Source organism: Hemitrygon akajei, chromosome 5 (assembly GCF_048418815.1).
Source record: "Hemitrygon akajei chromosome 5, sHemAka1.3, whole genome shotgun sequence".
NCBI lineage: Eukaryota > Metazoa > Chordata > Chondrichthyes > Myliobatiformes > Dasyatidae > Hemitrygon > Hemitrygon akajei.
The window spans coordinates 149,082,915-149,109,039 of NC_133128.1; the positions used below are offsets into that span (position 1 = coordinate 149,082,915).

At 40.0% G+C, this 26,125-nt stretch overlaps 1 protein-coding gene across 3 annotated transcripts in view; it reads right to left on the reverse strand.

Annotated features, from left to right (window-relative positions):
• Positions 1–26,125, reverse strand: part of pikfyve (phosphoinositide kinase, FYVE finger containing) — a 99,737-nt gene that overhangs the window by 67,922 nt on the left and 5,690 nt on the right. For all 3 annotated transcript variants that reach the window (XM_073046830.1, XM_073046828.1, XM_073046829.1), the window contains exons 2-6: positions 18,540–18,720; positions 17,898–18,092; positions 15,081–15,199; positions 11,506–11,677; positions 5,171–5,378 (exon numbers count right to left, since the gene is read on the reverse strand). In XM_073046830.1, the coding sequence (XP_072902931.1) occupies positions 5,171–5,378; positions 11,506–11,677; positions 15,081–15,199; positions 17,898–18,092; positions 18,540–18,711 (866 nt within the window). In that variant the 5' untranslated portion in view covers positions 18,712–18,720. The remainder of the gene's footprint in view (positions 1–5,170; positions 5,379–11,505; positions 11,678–15,080; positions 15,200–17,897; positions 18,093–18,539; positions 18,721–26,125) is intronic.

The following is a 26,125-nucleotide window of genomic DNA, read 5'->3' on the forward strand; positions in this document are numbered from 1 at the left end:
ATCAGGGATGGGGTAAGAAGGGGAGGGGGGCATTAACAGAAGTTATAGAACTCAATGTTCATGCCATCAGGTTGGAGGCTACCCAGCCGGTATATAAGGTGTTGTTCATCCAACCCGAGTGTGGCTTCCCCCTATAGATGCTGCCTGGCCTGCTGCGTTCCACCAGCATTTTGTGTGTGTTGCTTGAATTTCCAGCATCTGCAGATTTCCTTGTGTTGACATTTAACTACATTACTGGACATCAGATACTATTATGGCCTTAAATGGAAACTTCATGTAAGAGGCATAGGCATGCATGAAAAAACTGCGAACTAACCAAAAAGATGCTGTGAGAATTTCATCCAGAATACTAATTTACTAGACAGTTCATAGATCACATTGTTGCAATGCATACAAAAATAATCATTGATTTTTATAATCGGTAAAGGATACACAAATAATGCTGCTTGCAGATGTTGAATTGCACGAGGGCAGGTCAGGCAGCCATGAACCAATTCAGCTGGAAACAATGTGTGCAAACAAGTTAAGCATGGACTTTGTCACATCATTTTAAGCATTTTGTTTTGGGTAAATCTAACTCTGCTTTGAGATAGAGATTTAGTCCAGGAGATTTAAGGCAGTGACTCTAAAGTTGATCAGAAAACAAAAAAAAATTGCTATTCCTTCTCTGCAAAACTGCACTAATCTTGCATGTAAGAAAGCAAATTCTAGTTTTCTGATAGTCAGAATATAAATAGACTAAAAATGCAAAACTTAAACTCAGGGTCACTTCCAGAGATGTGCTCAGTGGTGGGGAGGGCTTTACCCATGATGGACTGGGCTATATCCACTACTTTTTGTAGGATTTTCCATTCAAGGGTATTGGTGTTTCCTTACCAGGCTGTGATGCAGCCAGTCAGCATATTATCCAACACACATCTATAGAAGTTTGTCGAAGTTTTAGATGTCATGCTGAATCCATGCAAACTCCTACTGTAAGTAAAGGCGCTGCCATACTTTCTTCATAATTGCACTAAAGTGCCAGGCCCAGGACAGATCCTCTGAAATTAAAACACCGAGGAATTTACAGTTGTTGACCCTCTTTGATTCGGCCTATAACAGTAGTTTCCTCAACAAACTTGGATATGGCATTGGAGCTCTGCTTGGTCACACAATCAAAAGCGAGTAGAGCAGGGGGCTAAGCATACAGTCTGTACTGATGAAGATCATGGAGGAAATGTTGTTATCAATCTGACCCGACTGAGCTCTGTAAGTGAGGAAATCGAGGATCCAATTACACAATGAGGTATTGATTAGTTTTGAAGGGGTCGATGGTATTGAATGCCAAGCTGTAGTCAGTAAATTACATCCTGATGTATGCATCTTTGCTGTTCAGCTGTTCCAGGGTTGAGTGAAGAGCCAATGAGATGGTATCTGCTGTGGACCTACTGCTCCAGTAGGCAAATTAGAGCAGATCAGAATTGTTTCTCAGGCAGGAGTTGCTGTATTTCATCACTAACCTCTCAAATCACTTCATCACCATGGATGCAAGTATTACTGTATGAAAGTCATTGAGACAACTTACCATGTTCTTTTTGGGCACAAGTATAATTGAAGCCTTCTTGTAGCAAGCGGTTACCTCAGATTGCCAAAGTGAGAGACTAAAGATCTCACTGAACATCCAGCCAGTTGACTAGCACAGATCTTTAGTACTAAGCCAATTACCCTATCTGGACTGGATGCTTTTCCTGGTTCACCTCCCTGAAGGCTATATTGAAACCAATGCAGCACTTTAACACATCTAACCAGCATTATTAACATTAGTTCCTATCCCAATTTGCAATTTGGAAGGTGTAATATCACAATTTTCTTATGGTACTGTTCGGATACTTGAAAGCAAGTTGTTTGATAATAATACAGTGAGTATCAGCTTTGTAACTTGCTCACTTCATAGCCTACCCTATATTGCCTTAATTTAATTAGGTCATGTATGGTAGTCAATCAAAATGTAAATTTTTTTGTTACAGGGGAATGCAAGAAATGGAAAAGAAGAAAGTTTGCACTTTAAAAATGGCGTTGTCCCCTTGTTTGAGAAAGAACCTGGACTAAACAAAAAATACTTGATTAAAGGAATATTTTAAATAATTTCTTCAGCATGAGAGCAAAAAATAGCAGCAGGGATTAAAATAGACAAGGAGTTATTAAGAGAAAGACTCGGCAGGACCATTACACATTCATCAGATCCATAAAGGCTTCACTGCTACTGAAAATAAAAGCTTTTCAAGTAATACTGAGAATACTAAAATGTAGAATTATTTAACGAATAATCACTTGTTTCACAGATCAATGGTTATCAAAAATAGTGAACAGCTCTTTTCCAATAATTTTCACATGATAAATCTGCATTTAACTATAGACTGGATTGTATAACAAAAAATGCTCAAGGTGGCTCATTCACATCTATCTCCATAATAATGTTTACGGGTTCAGATCCCATCCTCAAGTTAAACACAAAAATCTATTCACATCCAGTTCAACATTGGATTCTTCATGGTTGGAAGTGCCATCGTGCTGCTGAGTCTTTAAACTGAGACCCTGGTGACTTTACTGGTGACAAAAAGGATCTTATGCTCTTTTGTACAAGAAAAGGCAAGTTATCTTTCAATCAGCTAAATAATCAAGTTTAATAATGCCGTTATCATTTGATATTCACAGTACAACTAGATGCTGCATTTCTCTAATCATAAGAATACCTCCAGTTCATTAGCTCTTAGGTAATTTGTGACCTCAAGAGATTTTGAAGAGCATTCACTAAGTAAAAGATTGACTTTCTTTCAGAGGCATTTAATTGTACAGCTCAGAATCAGAAACAGGTTTAATATCACTGCATATGTTGTGACATTTGTTTTGCAGCAACAGTACATTGCAATACCTAATAATAAAACACTATAAGTTATAAGTATTTCTTTTTTAAAATTAAATAAGTAGTGCAAAAAGAGAGCAAAAATAGAAAAAAAAGTGAGGTAGTGTGAATAGGCTTATTGTCCATTCAGAAATCTGATGGCAGAGGGGAAAGAAGTTGTTCCCAAAAAGTTGAGTGCGCGTCTTCCAGCCTCTGTGCCTCCTCCTTGATAGTAGCAATGTGAAGAGGGTGTGTCCTGGGTAATGGCAGTCCTTAATGATGGATGCCACCTTTCTAAAGGGAGGCGAGTGCCCTCGATGGAGCCGGCTGAGTTTGCACCTTTCTGCAGTTTGTTCCAATCGTGTGAAGTGGCCCCTCTATATCAGATGGTGATGCAACCAGTTAGAATACTCTCCACAGAACATCTGTAGAAATTTCCAAGAGTTTAGTGACATACTAAATTTCCTTCAACTCCTAACCAGATATAGCTGATGTTGTGCCTTCTATGTAATTGCATCAATATGTTGGGCCCAGGATCGATCTTCAAAGATGTTGATACTCAGGAACTTGAAACTGCTCACCCTTTCCACTGCTGATCCCTTGATGAGGACTGGTTTGTGTTCCCTCAACTTCCCCTTCCTGAACTCCACAATCAATTCCTTGGTCTTAATGGCATTGAATGCAAGGCTGTGGTGGCAACACCACTCTACCAGCTGATCTATCTCACTCCTGTACGCCTTCTCGTCACCACCATCACTACCTATGGTTTTTTTATTATGTTGAGATTTTACATGTACAGCCTACAATGATGTTTATTTTTCATCATAATTCCTTACCTATTACGAAACACAACATTTGTAATGAATTCTCAATAATTCACGTAGACTTCAGCAGCAGCTATTCTTAAATTGCATGCACCAATGTCCAAAAGTTTTGCAAAATATAAATATTTTTGAGATCTACTGCTAACTTTAAAGATCAATGTCAAGTAGAATGGAACAGTTTTTATTCTTACTGATTTATTCCTACATGTAAATAACAAACCCCTGAAATATTACATGATCACATTAGAGGATCCGCTCTAGGATCATCACCAAAAAGGCATGGCAACACCTCTACTTTCTTGGAAGATTACATATATTCAGCATGTCACCAAAAACTATGACAAATTTCTACAGCTGCACAGTGAAGCGTATCCTAACTGGCATGGAAATGCCAATGCCCAAGAACAAAAGACTACAGGAAGTGATGGATACAGCCCAGTCCATCACAGGCAAAGCCCTCCCCACCATAGAGTACATTTACAAGGCCATCAGGCAGGAAATACAGATGCCTTATGTCCCATACCACTAGGTTCACCGTAGCACAGTAAACCTACAGCACAATACAGGCCCTTTGGCCCACAATGCTGTGCTGAACATGTACTTACTTTAGAAATTACCTAGAGTTACCCATAGCCCTCTATTTTTCTAAGCTCCATGTACCTATCCAGGAGTCTCTTAAAAGACCCTATTGTATCTGCCTCTGCCACCGTCGCTAGCAACCCATTCCATGCACTCACCACTCTCTGCGTAAAACACTTGCCCCTGACATCTCCTCTATACCTACTTCCAAGCACCTTAAAACTGTGCCCTCTCGTGTTAGTCATTTCAGTCTTGGGGGAAAAAGCCTCTGACTAGCCACACGAACAATGCCTCTCCTCATTTTATACACCTCCATCAGGTCACCTCTCATCTTTCGTTGCTCCAAGGAGAAAAGGCCAAGTTCACACAACCTACACTCATAAGGCATGCTCCCCAATCCAGACAACATCCTTGTAAATCTCCTCTGCACCCTTTCTATAGCTTCCACAGGAACAGTTATTATGCTGCAACCATCAGGCTTCTGAACCTGCATGAATAACTTCATTCACCACGACTCTGAACTGATTCTACAACCTACAGACACACTTCCAAGGACTCTTTACAACTATGTGTTCACAGCACTATTTTTCTTTGCAGTTCTCAAAGTAGCATATGGTAACATAAACATACTCTGATAATGAATTTACTTTAAGTTTTGAAGAGGGGCAGCTGACGGAATCATAAGAACCTTCCTATTTTTAAAAATATGATCATTAAAAGTTTACCATTTTATTGACAACTTGTGCTGTGCATCAACAGATTAATTAAAATGCAGATGAAACAAATATGTCAGATTAACGTAATAGGGGTGAATCTTTCACAAAACTCTCTTGACTCAAACATTTAATACATATTTAAAAACTGTTCCCAAAAATATGTTTCATACCTCTGCCATGCAAGGTCCTCTTCCAAAAAGTTATTTTTATTGACTTTACGTCCAGTTACAGGAGTTCTAGGCTCATTGGGATCCAACATGGACACAGAATACGCTGAGTCGGTTAAAACATTGAGATCTTCACCAATGGAGCTGCTGTCTGTGGAATGTGCATAGTTCAGAGCTATTTTCCTGCAGTACGTGCATGCCCGAAGATCACCTGAAGAGAAATTGCAAATCAGCTTATCAAAGAACATAGAAATCTACAGCACATTACAGGCCCTTTTGCCCACAATGTTGTGGCAACAATGTAACCCACTCTAGAAACTGCCTCGAATTACTCTACTGCATCGCCCTCTATTTTTCTAAGCTCCATGTACCTATCTAAGAGTCTCTTAAAAGACCCTATTGCATCCACCTCTACCACCATCGCCGGCAGTGCATTCCACGCACCCACCACTCTGTGTGTGAAAAACTTACCTCTGACATCCCCCTTGTACCTACTTCCAAGCACTTTAAAACTATGCCCCCTTAGTCCTGGGAAAAAGCCTCTGGCTATCCACACGATCAATGCCTCACATCATCTTATACACCTCTAACAGGTCACCTCTCATCCTTTGTCGCCCCAAGGAGAAAAGGCCAAGTTCACTCAACCTATTCTCAAAAGGTGTGCTCCCCAATCCAGGCAACATCCTTATAAATCTCCTCTGCACTCTTTCTTATAGTATTCACATCCTTCCTGTAGTGAGGTGACCAGAACTAAACACAATACTCCAAGTGGGGTCTAACTAAGGTCTTATATAGTGCAACATTACCTCATGGCTCTTGACCTCAATCCCACGGTTGATGGTGGCCATCACACCACACGTCTTCTTAACAACACTGTCAACCTGCACAGCAGCTTTGAGTGCCCCATGACGGACTCCAAGATCTCGCTGATCCTCCACACTGCCAACATTCTTACCATTAATATTATATTCTGTCTTCAAACTTGACCTACCAAAATGAATGAACTCCACTTGCCACTTCTCAGCCCTATTCTGCATCCTATCGATGTCACACTGTAACCTCTGACAACCCTCCAGACTACCCACAACACCCCCAACTTTTGTGTCATCAGCAAACTTACTAACCTATCTGTCTACTTCCTCATCCAGATCATTTATAAAAATCACAAAGAGGAGGGGGTCCCAGAACAGATCCATGTAGAACACCACAGGTCACTGTCCTCCATGCAGAATACGAATCACCTATAACCACCTTCTGTGAGCACGCCAGTTCTGGATCCACAAAGCAAGGTCTCCTTGGATCGCATGCCTCTTTACTTTCTGAATGAGCCTTACATGGGGCACCTTATCAAATACTTTACTAAAATTCATATACACTACATCCACTGCTCTACCTTCATCAGTGTGTTTTGTTACATCCTCAAAAAATTCAATCTGGCTCATAAAGCATGACCTGCCCTTGATAAAGCCATGCTCACTATCCCTAATCAGGTTATGTCTCTCCAGACGCTCATAAATCCTGCCTCTCAGGATCTTCAACAACTTGCCGACCACGGAAGTCAGACTCACTGGGTTATCTATACTCCCTTTCTTGAACAAGGGAACAACATTTGCAATCCTCCAATCCTCTGGTTCTTTTCCCACCTTACTGATGATGAAAAGATCATCGCCAGAGGCTCAGCAATCTCCTCCTTCACTTCTCACAGTAGCCTGGAGTATACCTTGTATAACTTAGAGCAGATATACAGTTGAAGTCAGAAGTTTACATACACCTTAGCCAAATACATTTAAACTCAATTTTACCTAATTCCTGATATTTAATCCTAGAAAGCATTCCCTGTCTTAGGTTAGTTAGGATCACTACTTTACTTTAAGAATGTGAAATGTCAGAATAATAGTAGAAAGAATGATTTATTTCAGCTTCTATTTCTTTCATCACTTTCCCAGTGGGTCAGAAGTTTACAAACACTTTGTTAGTATTTGGTAGCATTGCCTTTAAATTGTTTAACTTGGGTCAAACATTTTGGATAGCCTTCCACAAGCTTCTCACAGTAAGTTGCTGGAATTTTGTTCCATTCCTCCAGACAGAACTGGTGTAACTGAGTCAGGTTTGTAGGCCTCCTTGCTCGCACATGCTTTTTCAGTTCTGCCCTCAAATTTTCTATTAGATTGAGGTCAGGGCTCTGTGATGGCCACTCCAATACCTTGACTTGTTGTCCTTAAGCAATTTTGCCACAAGTTTGGAGGTATACTTGGGGTCATTGTCCATTTGGAAGACCCATTTACAACCGAGCTTTAACTTCCTGGCTGATGTCTTGAGACGTTGCTTCAATATACATTTGTACCCACATAATTTTCCTTCCTCATGATGCCATCTATATTGTGAAGTGCACCAGTCCCTTCTGCAGCAAAGCACCCCCACAACATGATGCTGCCACCCCTATGCTTCACGGTTGGGATGGTGTTCTTCAGCTTGCAAGCCTCACCATTTTTCCTCCAAACATAACGATGGTCAATATGGCCAAACAGTTCAATTATTGTTTCATCAGACCAGAGGACATTTCTCCAAAAAGTAAGATCGTTGTCCCCATGTGCACTTGCAAACTGTAGTCTGGCTTTTTTTTAATGGCGGTTTTGGAGCAGTGGCTTCTTCCTTGCCGAGCAGCCTTTCAGGTTATGTCGATATAGGACTCGTTTTACTGTGGATATAGATACTTGCCTACCTGTTTCCTCCAGCATCTTCACAAGGTCCTTTGCTGTTGTTCTGGGATTGATTTGCACTTTTCGCGCCAAAGTACGTTCATCTCTAGGAGACAGAATGTGTCTCCTTCCTGAGCGGTATGACGGCTGTGTGGTCCCATGCTGTTTATACTTGCGTACTATTGTTTGTACAGATGAACGTGGTACCTTCAGGCATTTGGAAATTGCTCCCAAGGATGAACCACACTTGACATCATTTTCTGACCTCAATCCGACAGAAAATTTATGGGCAGAACTGAAAAAGCGTGTGCGAGCAAGGAGGCCTACAAACCTGACTCAGTTACACCAGTTCTGCCTAGAGGAATTCTAGCAACTTACTGTGAGAAGCTTGTGGAAGGTTACCCAAAACGTTTGACCCAAGTTAAACAATTTAAAGTCAATGCTACCAAATACTAACAAAGTATATGTAAACTTCTGAATCACGAGGAAAGTGACGAAAGAAATAAAAGCTGAAATAAATCATTCTCTATTATTATTCTGACATTTCACATTCTTAACCTAAAGTAGTGATCCCAACTGACCTAAGACAGGGTATGTTTTTTAGAATTAAATGTCAGGAATTGTGAAAAACTGAGTTTAAATGTATTTGGCTAAGGGGTATGTAAATTTCTGATTGTAAATAAAAACCCCTATTTATACAAAATAAAGCTCCCAACTCCCTCTTGCAGAACACTGCAAGTCTTTGGAACTCTTCCTCAAAAGGACTGTAGAGGCAGTCTGAATTATTTTTAGGGTGGAGGTCAGTAGATTCTCAATAAGCAAGAGGCTTTAATGTTACTAGTGGAAGTGGAAGGGGACAGGCAGGAATGTTGTGGCATTTACACTCAAATCAGTCTTTGTATTACTGAATGGCAAAGCAAATTCAAAGGACTGACTGGCTCAATATTTTCTTGTTTTTTAAAATATGTTCATACTTACCCTCATTTCAAGCTAATCATAAGTGTATTCAAATTATCTATTTAAAAAGGTATTAACATAAGATACGTAGGTCAAACCAGTTTCTTGTAAAACTGTTCTACTCATGAGCTGAAATTTGACTGCATATTCTGGAAGAGTTGATACAAATGCAGGGAGAATAGAGCAAACATGAGGTTAGTGTAAGATTGATGAAATAATGGATGCTTCATGGGTAGCCCAAAGAACCTGCTTCTATGCTGCACGACAGTGGTACCCAACCACTGGGCCGCGGACCAGTATCAGGCCGCAAAGCGTGTGCTACCAGGCTGCGAGTAAACAAAATGATTTGGTGATATGAAACGATACGAGTCAGCTGCACCTTTCCTCATTCCCTGTCACACCCACTGTTGTACTTGAACGCACGAGGCCATTATGCACGCAAAGTCATCAGTCGCCTAAACGCAGTGACACCCTCACGCCAGGGATCACTGGTTGGCCTCAGCGCAAGAAGTGCCGTTGATACTGGCCTGGAGCGCGGACAGATGGGCACTGCCTCTAAACCTGTTTAGCACACCGAATGTTCATGGGGGACCCGGTGCTAAAATATTCGCAGACGACCTAATTCAGGCTCAGGGTTTCGTAAGTAGCAGAGCAGCTACCTCGCTACGATCTACTGAAAATCATCCCTCGAGCCAAACTTTTGTCTGCCAATAGATCCTACCTACCTACAAGGGGGGCGGGCACGCGTCATGTCGCACTTCTCGCTCGGTCAGTCGCTTTCTCCGGACTGCGACCACAGCAGCCCTGGCACGGGGACCTCTGGCCCTTACCTTGTCCTCTCACTGGTGTGTTGCAATGATTTTAGATGTTCATACGAGGAAAATATGCGCTGTGTGCTTAATATCCAAACGTTACTTAAGATGTTATGATGCTATTGACTTATAAGTGAGGTATAACTGACATCACTACATTCATGCAAGGAAAATATGCGCTGTGTGTTTAATATTAAATTTGTTAGATAAACCGTTTTAGAAATGAAATTGAGTGTATTAGCCACTTATAAGTGATTTATAGTTGACTTATCACCTATATTTTGGTCATGATTAACACCCCCGCTCCCCCTCCCCACCCCCCGTCGGCCGGTCCGCAAGAATATTGTCAATTAAACCGGTCCACGGTGCAAAAAAGTTTGGTGACCCCTGCTGTATGACCCCATGCATTCTTCATAAGGATGAGCCAGTATGCTGATATACATCAGAACAAATACCCCACTAAAATTTATAGTTACCTCATTTAATTTTACAGAATATCTTGAGGCTGTACAAGTCGATGCAGCTCAGCAAATGCAGACTTAAAACAGAATTTGGAGACTTAAAACATCACATGTTATGACACATGCAATTAGTTTTGAATTCCCTCAAGTTTACCAAAGACACATCAAGATGCTAACTTTTAAGTGTATGAAATTGAAATGAACAAGGAGTGATAGCTGGCGAGATGTCAACAAGGAACGAAAAGAAAGACTGAAACTTCATCTAATCCATCTGCAGTCAGATCCACAGCTGAAGGCAAAATGCATACATCAACAATGACAAAGGAAAAAAATAAGTTACAAAGACCTGACTGCAAAGTAATTATTTAGTCAAATGGAAAGCATTAGGATAGAAACATCTTGGAGTGAATGGGCAATAGCAATGAACAAATAGTGGGTCAGAGTTAAAGCACTTGCAGCCACAGTAAACAAACTTAAGCTTCAAATATTCTTGACACCAATACTGATAATGACCAAATGGTAGTGTGGATTGAAGGGAGATAATGTTCATTTAGTAACATCTGAAATGACCAACAATATTGGAGAATTGACTGTGTATGCCGTCCTCACCCATTCTCCATTGATCCCCAATCCCACACCAAAAAAAATCTAATTCTATGTACGGCAAGATCTCCATTTAAAATATTTTTATTCTGATCAGTTACTTCACTCCATATATAATATAAATTTAAAGTTAATTATTGGCCCTTTGGTTATATTGTTTAACTCACCTTAATGTGTTGCTATCTTCCAATGTTCTACCCATTTGCTTAAACTGATCAATCTTGGCATATACCAGAGGATTTGATCTCTCACATTACACTCAATGACCATTATCTAAAAATGTGTGGCCACTGAGTGTATGTTTGTGGTCTTCTGTTACTGTAGCCCATCTATTTCAAGGTTCAACACGTTTTGCGTTCAGAGATGCTCTCCTACACACCCGTTGTAATACGTGGTTATTTGAGTTACTGTTACCCTACTGTCAGCTTGAACCAGTCTGACCATTCTCCTCCAACCTCTCTCATTAACAAGGCATTTTTGCTCACAGAAATGCTGCTCACTGGATGTTTTCTGCTTTTCGGTCCATTTTCTGTAAACTCTTAGAGACTGCTGTGTGTGAAGATCAGCAGTTTCTGAGATACTCAAACCACCCTGTCTGGCACCAACAATCATTCATTCCACGGTCAAAGTCACTTAGATTACATTTCTTCCCCATTTTCATGTTTGGTCTGATAAACCACTTGACCATGATTGCATGCTTTTATGCATTGATTTGCTGTCACATGATTGGCTGATTAGATATTTACATTAACAAGCAGGTGTATCAAATAAAGTGGACACTGAATGTAGGTTTACTATTTGCATACCTGCATAACCCATGAATTTCCCAGGAATTTCTTGATTGCAACAGCGACTACAGAAAATCTGCCCACATAAACGGCAGTGGTGTCGACGCCTAAAAGTAGTAAACTTCTCACTGCAGTCATAACACTCTTTGCACTGACTGTCTGGCATCCAGTACTGCTTCAAGTCAGTATCCTATATTACAAAACATAGGTAACAGAGTTTAGTGATTCTTAAATACTACAAAGTATAGTGCAATCAGTATACAAGTGCACATTTTGTAAGTAAATCAATTCTGCATATACTTTCTTCTCATTGGGCAGCAATGTAAAGCATTTCCTAAAATGTTATCTCTTAAACTGGACTATTTATCTGTAATGTCCTATTCCTCCTTCAAGCAGCTTATGGTAGAAGCTTATTCAGACTCCACAAACTCCTTAATCACTGCTGGTCTTCCTTTTTTCCCCGCTTGGTTTTCCTTTCCTCCATCAACATTTAAAGGACGTTAAGTAAAAATTCATGGTTTATCATTTCTTTTTCCTATGTCAAATAGACCAAGTTAGTTTGTCTTGACAAAGAGTCTCGGCCCAAAACACCAGCTGTTCATTTCCCTCCATAGAAGCTGCCTGGTCTTCTGTGTTCCTCCAGCATTTTGTTATCTCAGTTATTAGCTTCCCCTTTCTTGGTATGTCTTAAAGGAAAGAAGCTGACACAATAACTGGACAACATTCAAATCTACTGAATTGTGCTAAATCTCCATCACCTCTACCCAACTCACCAGAACAGCCAGATGGGCACTCAGTCTCCCATCTCAATTGACTGACAGACAAAATTCAATACCTTCAGTGCTTACCTCAAGAGAAAAATGTTATTCTAAGTCAAATAAACAGTACACCTCACAGATTTACAACACACATTTTTAGCTGGCAATGCAGGCAACTTTAAACAGAAATCCAGATGAAAGAAGGCAGTATAGACGACAGATCAAACTGCCTCATTTCATGGAATAAGCATACTATGTGTGTAAGAGTGAAAGCAAAAACCTTTTATCTAAAATATTATCACTAAACATGATGAAGTCTGCAGATGTTGGAAATCCAGAGCAACCCACACAAAACACTGGAGAAACTCAGCAGGTCAGGCAGCATCTCTGGAGAGGAATAAACAGTCAACGTTTCAGGCCGAGACCATTCTTCAGGACTGAGAAGGAAGGGGGAAGATGCCTGAAATAAAAGGTCGGGGAGGGGAAGGAGGATAGCTGGAAGTTGACAGGTGAAGCCGGGTCGGTGGGAAAGGTCAAGGGCTGGAGAAGAAAGAATCTGATAGGAACAGAGACTGGACCACAGAAGAAACGGAAGGAGGAGGGGACCCAGAGGGATGTAATTGGCAGCAAAAGGGTAAAAGGTCAGAGGGAAGGAATAGAGGAAGAGGACGAGGGGGAATTTGTTTACCAGAAGGGAAAGAAAAGTCGATATTCATGCCACCAGGTTGGAGGCTACCTAGATTAAATATAAGGTGTTGCTCCTCCACCATGATGGTGGCCTCTTCTTGGCACAAAAGGAAGCCCTGGACAAACATGTCGGACATTTTAAAACGTTTGACCACCAGGAAGTCACACTTGTGGCAGATGGAGTAGAGGTACTTGATGAAGAGGTCCCCCAATTTGCTACACGTCTTGACGATGTAGAGGAGGCCACATCAGGAGCACCAGACGCAACAGGCAAGCCCAGCAGATTCACAGGTGAAGTGTTGCCTTAACTGGAAGGACTGCCTGGAGCCCTGAATGGGGTGAAGGAGGTGGTGTATGCTCAGGTGTAGCATTTAAGCCACTTATAACCATATAACCATACAACAATTACAGCACGGAAACAGGCCATCTCGGCCCTTCTAATCCGTGCCAAATGCTTACTCTCACCTAATCCCACTGACCAGCACTCAGCCCATAACCCGCCATTCCTTTCCTGTCCATATACCTATCTAATTTTGCTTTAAATGACAATACCAAACCTTCCTCTACCACTTCTACTGGAAGCTCATTCCACACAGCTACCACTCTCTGAGTAAAGAAATTCCCCCTCACGTTACCCTTAAAATTTTGCCCCCGAACGCTCAACTCATGTCCTCCTGTATGAATCTCCTACTCTCAATGGAAAAAGCCTATCCACATCAACTCTATCCCCCTCATAATTTTAAATACCTCTATCAAATTCTCCCTCAACCTTCTATGCTCCAAAGAATAAAGACCTAACTTGTTCAACCTTTCCCCGTAACTTAGGTGCTGAAACCCAGGAAACATTCTAGTAAATCTTCTCTGTACTCTCTCTATTTTGTTGACATCTTTCCTATAATTCGGTGACCAGAACTGTACACAATACTCCAAATTTGGCCTTACCAATGCCTTGAACAATTTTAACATTACATCCCAATTCCTATACTCAATGCTCTGATTTATAAAGGTCAACATACCAAAAGCTTTCTTCACCACCCTATCCACACGAGATTCCACCTTCAGGGAACTATGCACCATTATTCCTAGATTACTCTGTTCTACTGCATTCTTCAATGCCCTACCATTTACCATGTATGTCCTATTTGGATTATTCCTACCAAAATGTAGCTCCTCACACTTATCAGCATTAAACTCCATCTGCCATTGCTCAGCCCACTCTTCTAACTGGCCTAAATCTCTCTGCAAACTTTGAAAACCTACTTCATTATCCACAACGCCACCTACCTTAGTATCATCTGCATTCTTACTAATCCAATTTACCGCCCCATCATCCAGATCATTAATATATATGACAAACAACATTGGACCCAGTACAGATCCCTGAGGCACACCACCAGTCACCGGCCTCCAACCTGACAAACAGTTATCCACCACTACTCTCTGGCATCTCCCATCCAGCCACTGTTTAATCCATTTTACTTCAATATTAATACCTAACGATTGAACCTTCCTAACTAACCTTCCGTGCGGAACCCTGTCAAAGGCCTTACTGAAGTCCATATAGACAACATCCACTGCTTTACCCTCGTCAACTTTCCTCGTAACCTCTTCAAAAAATTCAATAAGATTTGTCAAACATGACCTTCCACGCACAAATCCATGTTGATTGTTCCTAATCAGACCCTGTCTTGCACACTAAAATCTTGGTTCTCATTGAAAATTTGGCTAAAATAAAATTCCCCTTTGATAGAAGGTTTAGTTGTAAAATGTTTTGCGGTACTTACAAATCCCATAACATTAAACCAATGTAGAATACAATCAAGTCTTCTTCACTCCTTTTTGGAATAATCCTGCATAAATGAGATTCCCTCAGACTGTTGTTCTCTCTTCCCACCCCCAACCCCCCCCCCCCCAAGTTAGCAGCAATGAATCATCCCTTGATTATTTTATGGAATTCTTTTGCCTACTTTATCTTTAGTCAAATTGGTGACAAGCTTAATTTGACAGAACCTTACTATGTTTGAAGTGTCTTACAAGTTGCAATTTGATCCTTTCTAAAATCATCACATATCTCACCTTACTGTAGCTATTCCTACTTGTTCAACTTGCTTGATTTTATTTTAATTCCTTATTGACTGTGTACTATACCTGGCTTTTGCCCTCCATTATTTCTTTCAAACGCTTCAAAACTGTAGTCAGGCTCCTCAGTTGTACTGCTGTTCGAGGATCATGGCCACCCATAGAAACATCTGGTTTCCTATGACCATCTGGTTAATAAAAACAAAACCAATCTTAAACATAACATGTTGCAACAGGAAGCACATTATTTGGATTATACCACATTATTATTTTGCAATGCAAATCGATTAGGAGTTGAATGCTTTGCTTTTTTTCCCCTTCATTATAACCAATCCAGAACATAAGCCAGTCTTTCTTTTAACAAAATGGAGATGGGACTTAAGTCAGTGCTCTTGCTAGCAATTGATGACAAAACCATAAAATAAGATAGCTGCCCACATAAAAGAAAACTTGCAAGCAAGGACTACAAGACCAGTTTTAGGTTAAATACCCATTAGACAAGTGGAAATGGTGCTCTTTCATTCTCTTTCACCCTCAACATTACAATGTTAACCATTAGAATCTGTAAACCAAGATGCATGTTTACTATAAATTAGAAACCATACATTGTAAGCCTTTCAATACAATATGAAACAGAAGTTTGAAGGCATTTCTAAGTACAAGTAAAACTTCTGCAGATTTGCTGCTGCACTCAGGTGGGCTGATCCTTCGTGAAGCTCCTGTCTGAAGAGTTTTTGCACCACATTACATGGCAGCAAGGTGAGGCAGAATAAGCCTTGCTAATGAAAAGCCCCTGATTCAGCCAATTGTCCATCTTGCCAAATGTGCATTCTAAATACAATTGGGAAGCATTCAAGAGCTATTTTTTTTTAAAGAATAAAACATTTAAGAATGAGTGCCACTTATCAAAACCCAATTCAAGAATATGATCTCACCTTGTTCGGCTGCAGAAGATTGTAGGAGGAGTATACTTCTGCTAGAGTAAAACCAAAGTGACCAAGAGGATAAACTGTTAACAAATGTATCTGGTTATTATCTGAAGAGAGACAACTCCCATCCTGTATCCTGCCTGCTGTGGACCAAACTCCAGTCTCCTTTTCAGTTTTGACTTCGCTTCTCTTCCCACAGATGCAGCCTGACTTACGGTAGTTTCTTTAGCAATTTCCTGTATCCTGTCGCTCAGACTTAAACAGTATAGAAACAGGCCCTCCAGCCCACCGTGCCTCTGCAAATTATCATTCCTATCTACACTAATCCTGCTTGCCTGCATTAATTCGATATACCTCTTTGCCTTCCTCAGTACAGTAACTGTCCAGATACATCTTAAATATTATAACTGTTTGCACCTCCATTTCTGGCAGCACACTCCAGATACTAACAACTTCTGGTGTGAAAAAATGTACCCTTCTGAATCCCTTTAAATTTCCGCCATCTTACGTTAAATCTATGCCCTCTAGTTTTAGATCTCTCAATTATAGGGAAAGGTTTCTCACAATCCACTCACCTATGCCCCTCTGGACCCAAACTTCATTTAAGGTTCTTAACTGCATTAACTAAAATCCATAAAATAATTTAAATTTGCTGTTTGTCTACAATTGTTCATGATCTTTATGCTGTCAGCACATTGCTATCGTTGAAACTGTGAGAAATATTTTAAAATTCATTTTAGTTTGATGATGTCATATATTTTAAATTTTTCCCCCCATGTTCTATCATGTGGCTTCTTGATAAAAATGGGCAAATTTTGCTATAAACTTCAGTTATGCTAAGAAAAGGCCTGCAGCAGAGCAACTTCAGTTTTTCCACTTGAAAGCTTTTTATGTTTGAGGAACTAAGTGCATTTGGTTTCACTTACCAGATGGCTTCAAAGGTATGAAAAAAAGCCATTTGAATTTTGCAGTAATGATGTTAGTTTGGCACGTGCATAGAAATTCCAAGTGTTAATTTAACAGGCATAAGCAATGATACAGATACATTAATTACTATTTAATTACTATTTCAGTAACCAACATGTTAATGCTGTCTGACAATTTTCTAACTGCTGTAGTTTGATAATTGTAGCTTTACTTCAAATATGATTATCCTTACACAACCCATATCACTTAAATTATACCCAAAAGGAAAATTTTATCATCTTTTCTACCAGCAGTGAAAGAGTCAAAATCCCAGTGAGTGCATCCTAAACATTGCTAAATACAGAAGAAAGATTTTGTTGTTAACATACAGTTGAAATTTATAGCACATACGCGCACTGTGGTAATGAAACGCAGAGCAGTGGAATGCGTGGTCTGGCATTACAAATTTGTGTTGGACATTCATTATACTTGCACTAGAAACTGCAGTTGTAGAAATTAGAATCTTTGCAATGTCCTGAATCAAGAACAAGAAAATTAATGACCTGTTTTAACCAATCACATACATAAAAAGTAAAATAAAGGGGAAGATAAATGAATCAGAATTAAGATTAATGTTAAATAAGAAAAATCAATAATTAAAATCGGAAGGAAGGAGTGTTCACAGATGAACAATTTAACTTCTGCATCAAAAGCGTACACCTCAATGAGATCTAACTTTTCATGATATGTTAATAATAAACAGAAATACAGCTATGAAACTGCATTCAAATGCAGCAATGTATAAAGTGAATAGGTTGATACAGTTGCTTTATAGCATTTGTTTTGTTATTAGCGTATTTATATAACCCTTTAAAGAAAATCTTGAGAAAATGGTTGAAGCATTAGTACTGCTTTCAAGTAATAAAAATGCATTTACCAAACGTTATTCATAACTTTAAAACACAATGTGAAATGATTATGTACAAGTGCTTTTAGGTAATTTTAATGCTTGTAAAAATAATAAAGTTAAATCACTAACTGTTCTCTTTACCTGCACCTTGAGCTTTGACCATTGATGCACTGGATGCTCTCCGAGTGTTTTCTGCAATACATTGTTTTTTGTAGGCTGGTGGCGTCCTTAAATATGCTTGTCCGTCATTTTGGTGGTTAGACCAATTTGCTCCTGTAACTTGTGGTTCACTCTGGGGTAGTTCTGGCCTGTATGAAGAGTTGGGTCTCCCATCATCTGACATTGGATGATAACATAGTTCATTTTACAGTCTTTCCAAAAACATATTTAAAATAACAACTCACATTTTACGATGTATGTAAAGAATTACAGAGAACTGTTTCTAAAGCAAGATATACAGTACATCAAGATCTTTAAGATTATGCAACAAAGGTGTTTAGTTTTGTTTCTCTTCTTTTGTAATTCCTATCCTGAATTGCTTGATCAATTTACTCTTCTCTCCAATATCTTAAGGTGAATCATCTCCAATAATCAGGATTGATCTGTGTCATGATACCAACAGAATTTACTGTTCAATTACGAAACATATCGAGAGTTTAATCAATGAGCATCAGAACTGAACTGTAATATGAAATATACCTAGTCTCTAATACATAATTTATAATACACAAACATAAGCTGTTAGCACTTCACTTGTTTTTCAGAAATTGATCCAGTTCTCACCTTTGCTGAAACGGAAGAGGCTCACAAAGGAGCTATAGGCTGATTTGAAAGGAGGTTCATCTTGATCTGGAGTCAGAGGCTTAAAATGGGTGAGACGTGATGGGCTAGTGGGAGAGCGAGACTGTTCATTCCCGGGATCCAGAGCTGATGTGCTCTTCTCCTCTGCTGCCATCTGATATGCCTGGAAAAAGAAATAAAAAGGAAAATCCAACTAAAATTAAAAATTAGAGAATAAACTTTCAATTGCCACATCAGCTGTGACTTGTACTTTGTGGGTCAAATTTTGATTCAGATACAAATCTCAGTAATCAATCCGGTATAACACTGAAAACTGCTTGCATAGCAAACAAAATAATTAACATATGATAAACAGAGCTAAGCAATCCCACAAGCAGCTCGCTGCCTGTTCTCAACAATGGTGGTGCCCAGCCCATCAGTACAAAAGAGAAAATTAAAGAACTTGCAAGAATCTTCATTCAGAAGTATCAAGTAGATGACGCAACTTGGCATTCTCCAGTCATCCCCAGCATAAGATACAAGCCTTTGACCAATTCAGTTCACTTCTTGTAACAACTGGATAAAGCAATATCTATGGCCCCTGACATACTAATTAAGACTTGTGCCTCTGCACTTGCCACACCTTTGACCATACTGTTCTGGTACCACATTGGCATCTTTCTGCAATGTGGAAAGTCCCTGATAAGTGTTACGGTACAGCAACAATGATTATAGAATTGAGACAGTTTTTTTTTTATAAACGAATAAACATTTATTTAAACTCTGCTCAATAAAAATGAAAAGTAAACAAACGACTAACTTAACCGGAAGTTAACTGCTATACGGCAACTCGAACAGTTCTTAAAGCGATAAATGCGAACACAGTTCTTAAAGTGACAAATGCGAAAGTCCATATGATTTAACAGTCAATTAGGAGAGACTTTTCTGAAGTAATGAATTCTCAACAACGTGACGTTACTGCTGATCCCAGCCGAAATATGCCTTGCCTGAAGGATTCATGATGAAAGGAACAAAAACGGCTTGAAGAAACTGACCGTTTCTTAGGCGAATAACACTGCGCCCAACCCTTTCTGCTCTTACAATGCAGGGGCTATCTCGGATGCAGGTTACTATTTCCGGAACAAAGATCCAATAAGGTCGACCCTGTATTAAACCGCCAACGACACCAACTTTACTCAATCGTCCTGGTTTCCGTACTTTGATAAATCTTCACTCTCCAATACTTAGACTTCAAGATTAAATCGAAGATACATCAAACATAACTGGCAGCAATTCTCAAAACTGCTAGCACAACGACAATGTACCTTACAGTAAGAATTCAACCTCTACTTTAAAACAAAACTGCGTCAGGAAACCAAATACACAGCATAACGGAGCAACGGACAACTTAAATGACGTCCCAACAAAAACTTCTGCGTCACAGCAGGCTTTCCCCATTTTATACCTGTTGTTACAGGCCATCACATGACCTCACACTGGTGGGGAAATTACATCATGTGACCTCACACTGGCGGGAATATACATCATGTGACCTCACACTGGCGGAAAAATACATCACCCCACCATCACAAGACCACAAAATCTTGCTCACCAGATACTCAATTACATCATGGTCATGAGGCAGTCACAAGATACCCACGAGGTATGTAACATAAGTCCTATCCACAAGCAGACAAATCTAATCCACCCTTTACTGCCCCATTTGCCCACTCTCAATTATCCTTTGCAACATCTTGATAATCGAGAATGGGATCTAACAACAATCTGCTCACAGAAGTTCAGTTTCGGTTCTGCCAAATTCACTGAGCTCCTGACCTCATAACAGACTTAGCTTAAATATGAATAAAACAGCTGAGCTCCAGAGGTAAAATGAAAGCCTTGACATCAAAGCCACTTTTGATTCGAGTGTGTTATGAAGGAGCGCTGACTAAACTGAAATCAATGGAAAATGGGGGAAACTCTTACTGAGTGGAACCATGCTGAGCACAGAGGAAGTGGTGTTTGAAGGTTAATCATCTCAGCCACAGGGTGTCATTGTAGGAGCTCCTTAAGATAATATCCTGGACTCAACTACCTTCAGCTGCTTCACCTATAGACTTCCTTCGATCACAAGTCAGAAGTTAGGATGGTTGCTGACGATTGCAGTGTTCAGCACCATTTGCTTTGACAGCCTGAAGTTTCCATATTCTTCAAGCAAACTTTAATACGCCGCTGCCCAAGAAGAATGTGATAACTTGTCTTAATGACTATCGTCCAGTAGCACTTACATCCACTGAGATGAAGTGCTTTGAGGTTGGTGATGAAACGTATCCACTCCAGCCTGAGAAGTGACTTGGATCCACTCCAATTTCCAGGCTCTTCACTTAACCCTGGAACATCTGAACAGCGAAGGTGCATAAATCAGGATGCTCTTCATCGATGACAGCTCGGCACTCAATATCATCATCCCCTCAAAAATAATCAACAAGCCTCATGACCTTAGCCTCAACACCACCAAGTGATTTCCTCACTTGCAGACCCCAGTCAGTTCTGAATGGCAAATTCATCTCCTCCACAATTTCCATCAGCACCGGTGCACCACAAGGCTGCGTGCTCAGCTCCAATGTCATATTTAAGTTTGCCGATGACACCACTGTCACTGGCTGAATCAAAGGTGGTGACAAATCAGCATATAGGCAGGAGACTGGAAATCTAGCTGAGCGTTGCCACAACAACAACCTGTCTTTCAATGTCAGCAAGATCAAGGAGCAGATTATCCATTTCAGGATGAGGAAACTGGAGGTCCCCGAGCCAGTCCTCATTGGGGGATCAGAGGTGGAGACGGTCAGCAACCTTAAATTCGTGATTGTTATCATTTCAGAGTATCTGCCCTCGGCCCAGCACATTAAGTGCAATGATGAAGAAAGCACAGCAGCGCCTCTACTTTCTTAAAAGTTTGCGAAGATTTGGCATGACATCTAAAACTTAGACAAACTTCTTTGATGTGTGGTGGAGAGTACATTGACTGGTTACATCACAACCTGGTATGAAACACTAATGCCTTTGAACAGAAAAGCCTATAAAAAGTAGTGGATGCAGCCCAGTTCATCACAGGTAACACCTTCCCCACCATTGAGCACCTGTACACAAAGCACTGTCGCAGGAAAGCAGCATCCATCATCGGGGGCCTCTTCAATTCAGGTCACGCTCTCTTCTCGTTGCTGCCATCAGGAAGGTGGCATAGGTGCCTCACAACCCACACTACCAGGTTCAGGGACAGTTATTACCTCTCAACCATTAGGCTCTTGAACCAAAGGGGACAGATAATTTCACACAACCTCACTCGCAGTGAACTGTTCATTGTACCTATGGACTTACTTTCAAGGACTCTTCATCTCATATTCTCAATAATTAATGCTTTTTTTATTTTATTTTTGTATTTGCGCAGTTTACTGTCCTTTGCACATTGGTTGTTTGCCCATACTGTTGGGTGCAGTCTTTCACTGATTTGATTGTGTTTCATAGATTTACTCTGTATGCTTGCAAGAAAATAAATCTCAGGGTTGTATATAGTGACATATATATACTTTGAAATAGATTTACTTTGAACTTCAAGTCAGGAGTATGCTGGCATTCCTCTCCCATGACTTAATCTGCACGTTATACCCTTCCATGACTGATTCAAGCTATCATATGCATGCCTCAGCCTCAGCCCTCCCTCTAATCTTTCTGTAGTGGCCACCTGCTCTCTGCATTCTCAGTCTCGATACAGGGTCTCAATCCAAAATGTCAACTGTCCATTTTCCTCCATTGATGTTGTCTTACTTGCATCTGTAGACTCTTGAGTCTCTCGTTTTCCTCTTTCTCAGTTCTGATAAAAAGTTCTGAACCTGAAATGTTTAATGTTTCTCTTTCTTAATATACCAACTGACCTAATGAGGATTTCCAATATTTTCTGTTTCAAATTTCTGTCTCCTGAAGCTCCTTTGATTCTCTAAAATTTAACCAACCTTGATACATTTAATGGATATAAAATTATTAGCTCTTTGCAAACCAAAATAAAAAGGAAAATCTAGAGTACCATGGTAGAACTCATAGGTTAGTCTGCTACCAACTCAGCCGTGCAGGTCATAAATACTCAGGGTCCTTCAGAATTCCTTCAAAGATCTCAGCAAGATTGGCACCAGGAATACTGTAAACTAGATTCAGAACATCTAGTTTAAGTGTGCAGGATAAGGGAGTGACGGGGATGGGTTGGGGGTAGGGGACAGTGCTGTAGTTTTAGTGGTGACGGGGACCTCTCTTGAATAGATTTGAAGTTGATAATTTCCTGGCCATGGATCACAGACATTTAAAAAAAACATGTAGATTCAATTTGATGAATCAAACTATGGTATATCTAAATCTCTCAGCCCCATTCTATGCAATTCCCTCACTCACATATCTGTTGTTCCCATTCTGCTCTCCCCAAAACTCTGCTTAAAATCTACACTTTGACCATAATCCCTTCTCTTTTGTTTCAAAGCCCATTGTCCTTGCACCCCTCAAGTGCCTTATGCCTTCAACATACATCAATCTTTTCAACAAGAAGTCAATGATTTCTTGAAAAGGAGAAATCCCTAAGAGATGCATGAGAAGCAAGAGAATTTAATTGAACAAAGTGGTTCGCACAGACAGAAATACCTGGGATGACTAAATAGTTATGGAGAGATATAGTATGGAAACAGGCTATTTAGCTTAGTAGATCCAAACCACTTTGTACTCACTTTACCATAATTCTTGTCTACATTCCCATCAACTCCCCCCAGATACTTACACACAGAAGTTTGTAGATGAGAGTAGAACCCACCAACCTGCACATTTTGGGACATTGTTAGTAACTAGCTCATCTATTAGGCTACATCCACACTACACCGGATAAATCCGTAACCGAAGCTTTTTCTCTTCCTTTTTACCCTTTGTCCACACTAAAATGGCACTTTCATCCCCTGAAACTGGAGATTTTCATAAACACTCTCCAGGGTGTATAATTTTGAAAATGCCACTTGGGCAGATCAGTGTGGACAGGGTAACCGGAGAAATCGGAAAACGCTGTCATGACTTGCCAGAACAGATTGTGACGGCAGTGTGCTATTTCATTGTTTTCTTGAAGGCAACCTAACAATTTCAGAACAGATGGCAACGAGACTGAAGCCAGCAGAGTGAGAAGTGTACTCACCAAATACTTTGACCCATCACTTACTGAATAAATGAGAATATTCATTTTGCCGTTTTCTGTCCTTGCTCGTATGAAGGTGGTTTACCTATGTATGCAAGTACTTCTCTGACAATAGATGTGTAACAGCCTAATGTGACACTGTATGGAAATACAAGATAATACTGATGTAGACATGTTTTATACATTTAACAAGGGGCTTTATTAATGCAACAGAGTTCATCAGTTTTTCAGTGTTCGTCATCAGCCGGGTCATAATGTCCATGAACTCCCTGTCAGTTGCCTCCATTTGCTCCAGTATTTGTTTTTTTTACTTTTAAGTCCTCCTGCATAGAGCCAACAGCTGTCCATCTTTTAAGTTTTTCTAGTCTGTAACTGAACAAACACGCACCATCTTTCACAGCGAGAGTCGACACCAAACATGTTGCTTGTTTTCGGTAGATGTGTCCTGAGCATGCGCAGTAGGAGGAGATTCACTGTAATATCTGTTTCAACGTGGACAGAGATATTTTTTAAAATGCATAGTGTGGACGCCTATCGTTTTTATGCGAAACTGGCGTTTTCAAAATTATCCGATCTAGTGTGGACGTAGCCTTAGAAACTAAAGAGGTCAAAACGAGAATTTACAAACTCCACACAGGCAGCCTTGAAGATAAAAATTAAACCCAGGTCACTTAACCTGTGAGTCAGCAGCTCTTTAAACTGCTTCACTGTGCCACCCATCCACGTACCAAAATCTTTTATCATCTATGAGCCCTTTCATTGTTGACACTCAATGCTGTAACGCACAAGAACAAGGGCTGCTTGAATAAGGCAACATAAATGCACGCTTTTGATGCTAATAATGAATCCCATTCAGCTCCAAATACCTCCAAATACAAAAGGAAGTTCTTTAATCTGGAGAGAGTTGTGCAAATGCAAATTACCCAATTCCCCAGAAGCCACACAAGAACAAAGGATTAAAAAGAATGTGTTGTTTATGTCAGATGAAGGGCAAAAATGGCTTGAGTGCAACCAAGGCCCTGGCATTGATTTGCTGGGCTGAAAAGTCTGCTTCTTGATTACTAGTTTCAGTACTGTTGGAAAAAAAATGCAAAATTAAGAGTCATGGCATATACTTTACTCTGTTCACAAGTGGAAAAAAATTGCACAAGTCAGTATCCATGATTATGACAATTCAAATTACAGTCGGCCCTCCTTATCCGCGAGGGATTGGTTCCAGGACCCCCCCCCCCCCCGCGGATACCAAAAAACACAGATGCTCAAGTCCCTTATATAAAATGGCATAGTATTTGCATATAACCTATGCACATCCTCCTGTATACTTTAAATCATCTCTAGATTATTTATAATACCTAATACAATGTAAATGCTATGTAATTAGTTGTTATACTGTATTGTTTAGGGAATAATGACAAGAAAAAGAAGTCTGTACATGTTCAGTACAGACGCAACCATCGTAGCTCTTCTGGGAATGCTGATGCTGCCTCGGAGGCTTTGGAGGAAGCTCAATAATACTAAAGTCAGGATCTGTGGAGGTTGAGGGCTGAGAACCACTTCGTCAAGCGACATGCCACTTCTCAAAAGATCTATGATTTCTACTTTCTCGGCAAGAGTTAGCACTTTACTCTCCCTCTTAGCCTTTGAGGAATTGCTTTGACCACTTAACTACATTTTAGGAGCCATACTTTCACAGAAACAAAGTAGTGACCGAACAAGATGTGAGGCAAACAATGCTCAAACAACAAGTGCTGGAGAGAGAACTTCTGGGTTTTCCCGATCCGCGCATGTAGATCCCACAGATAAGGAGGGACGACTGTACTCAACTAGCACACAAACAATATCAGAATGAACAATTCTATAAAAATGATGCAGTAATTGACAGTCAGTTGGGGAACCTTACATCCCACCGACAAATTAGCAGAAGAGATTTAAATAGGACATTTAAAAGATTATCTCATTTCTTTTGACCAACTGAAACTGATGCTTTTGTAAAGGTTATTACGAAGCAAAATAACAACAGCATAATCTGTTAAAACTGCTATGATTGCCCCCCGTCTATATCCATGGTTGTTAGTTTTAATGCCAGTGAAACAAAAGAACATTTCAATTCAACTTTTAATTAGGCCATTGATGTCAATTTCACAAATATTAAATGTATGATTAGTATCTTCCCAATTAATAAAACCATAAAACTGAACTGAGCAAGGAATGGTGTTTTGCATAGTAATTACATAACCAAAGTTAATTTCTCCAAATACAAGACAAAGAAGCTTCTCTGAGACTAATTCTGTCATTCCTTTAAACCTATATATTTTTTAAAAAAGCATATTTTCAGGGTTTACAACAATTCCATTGACAGCAAGACAAATTG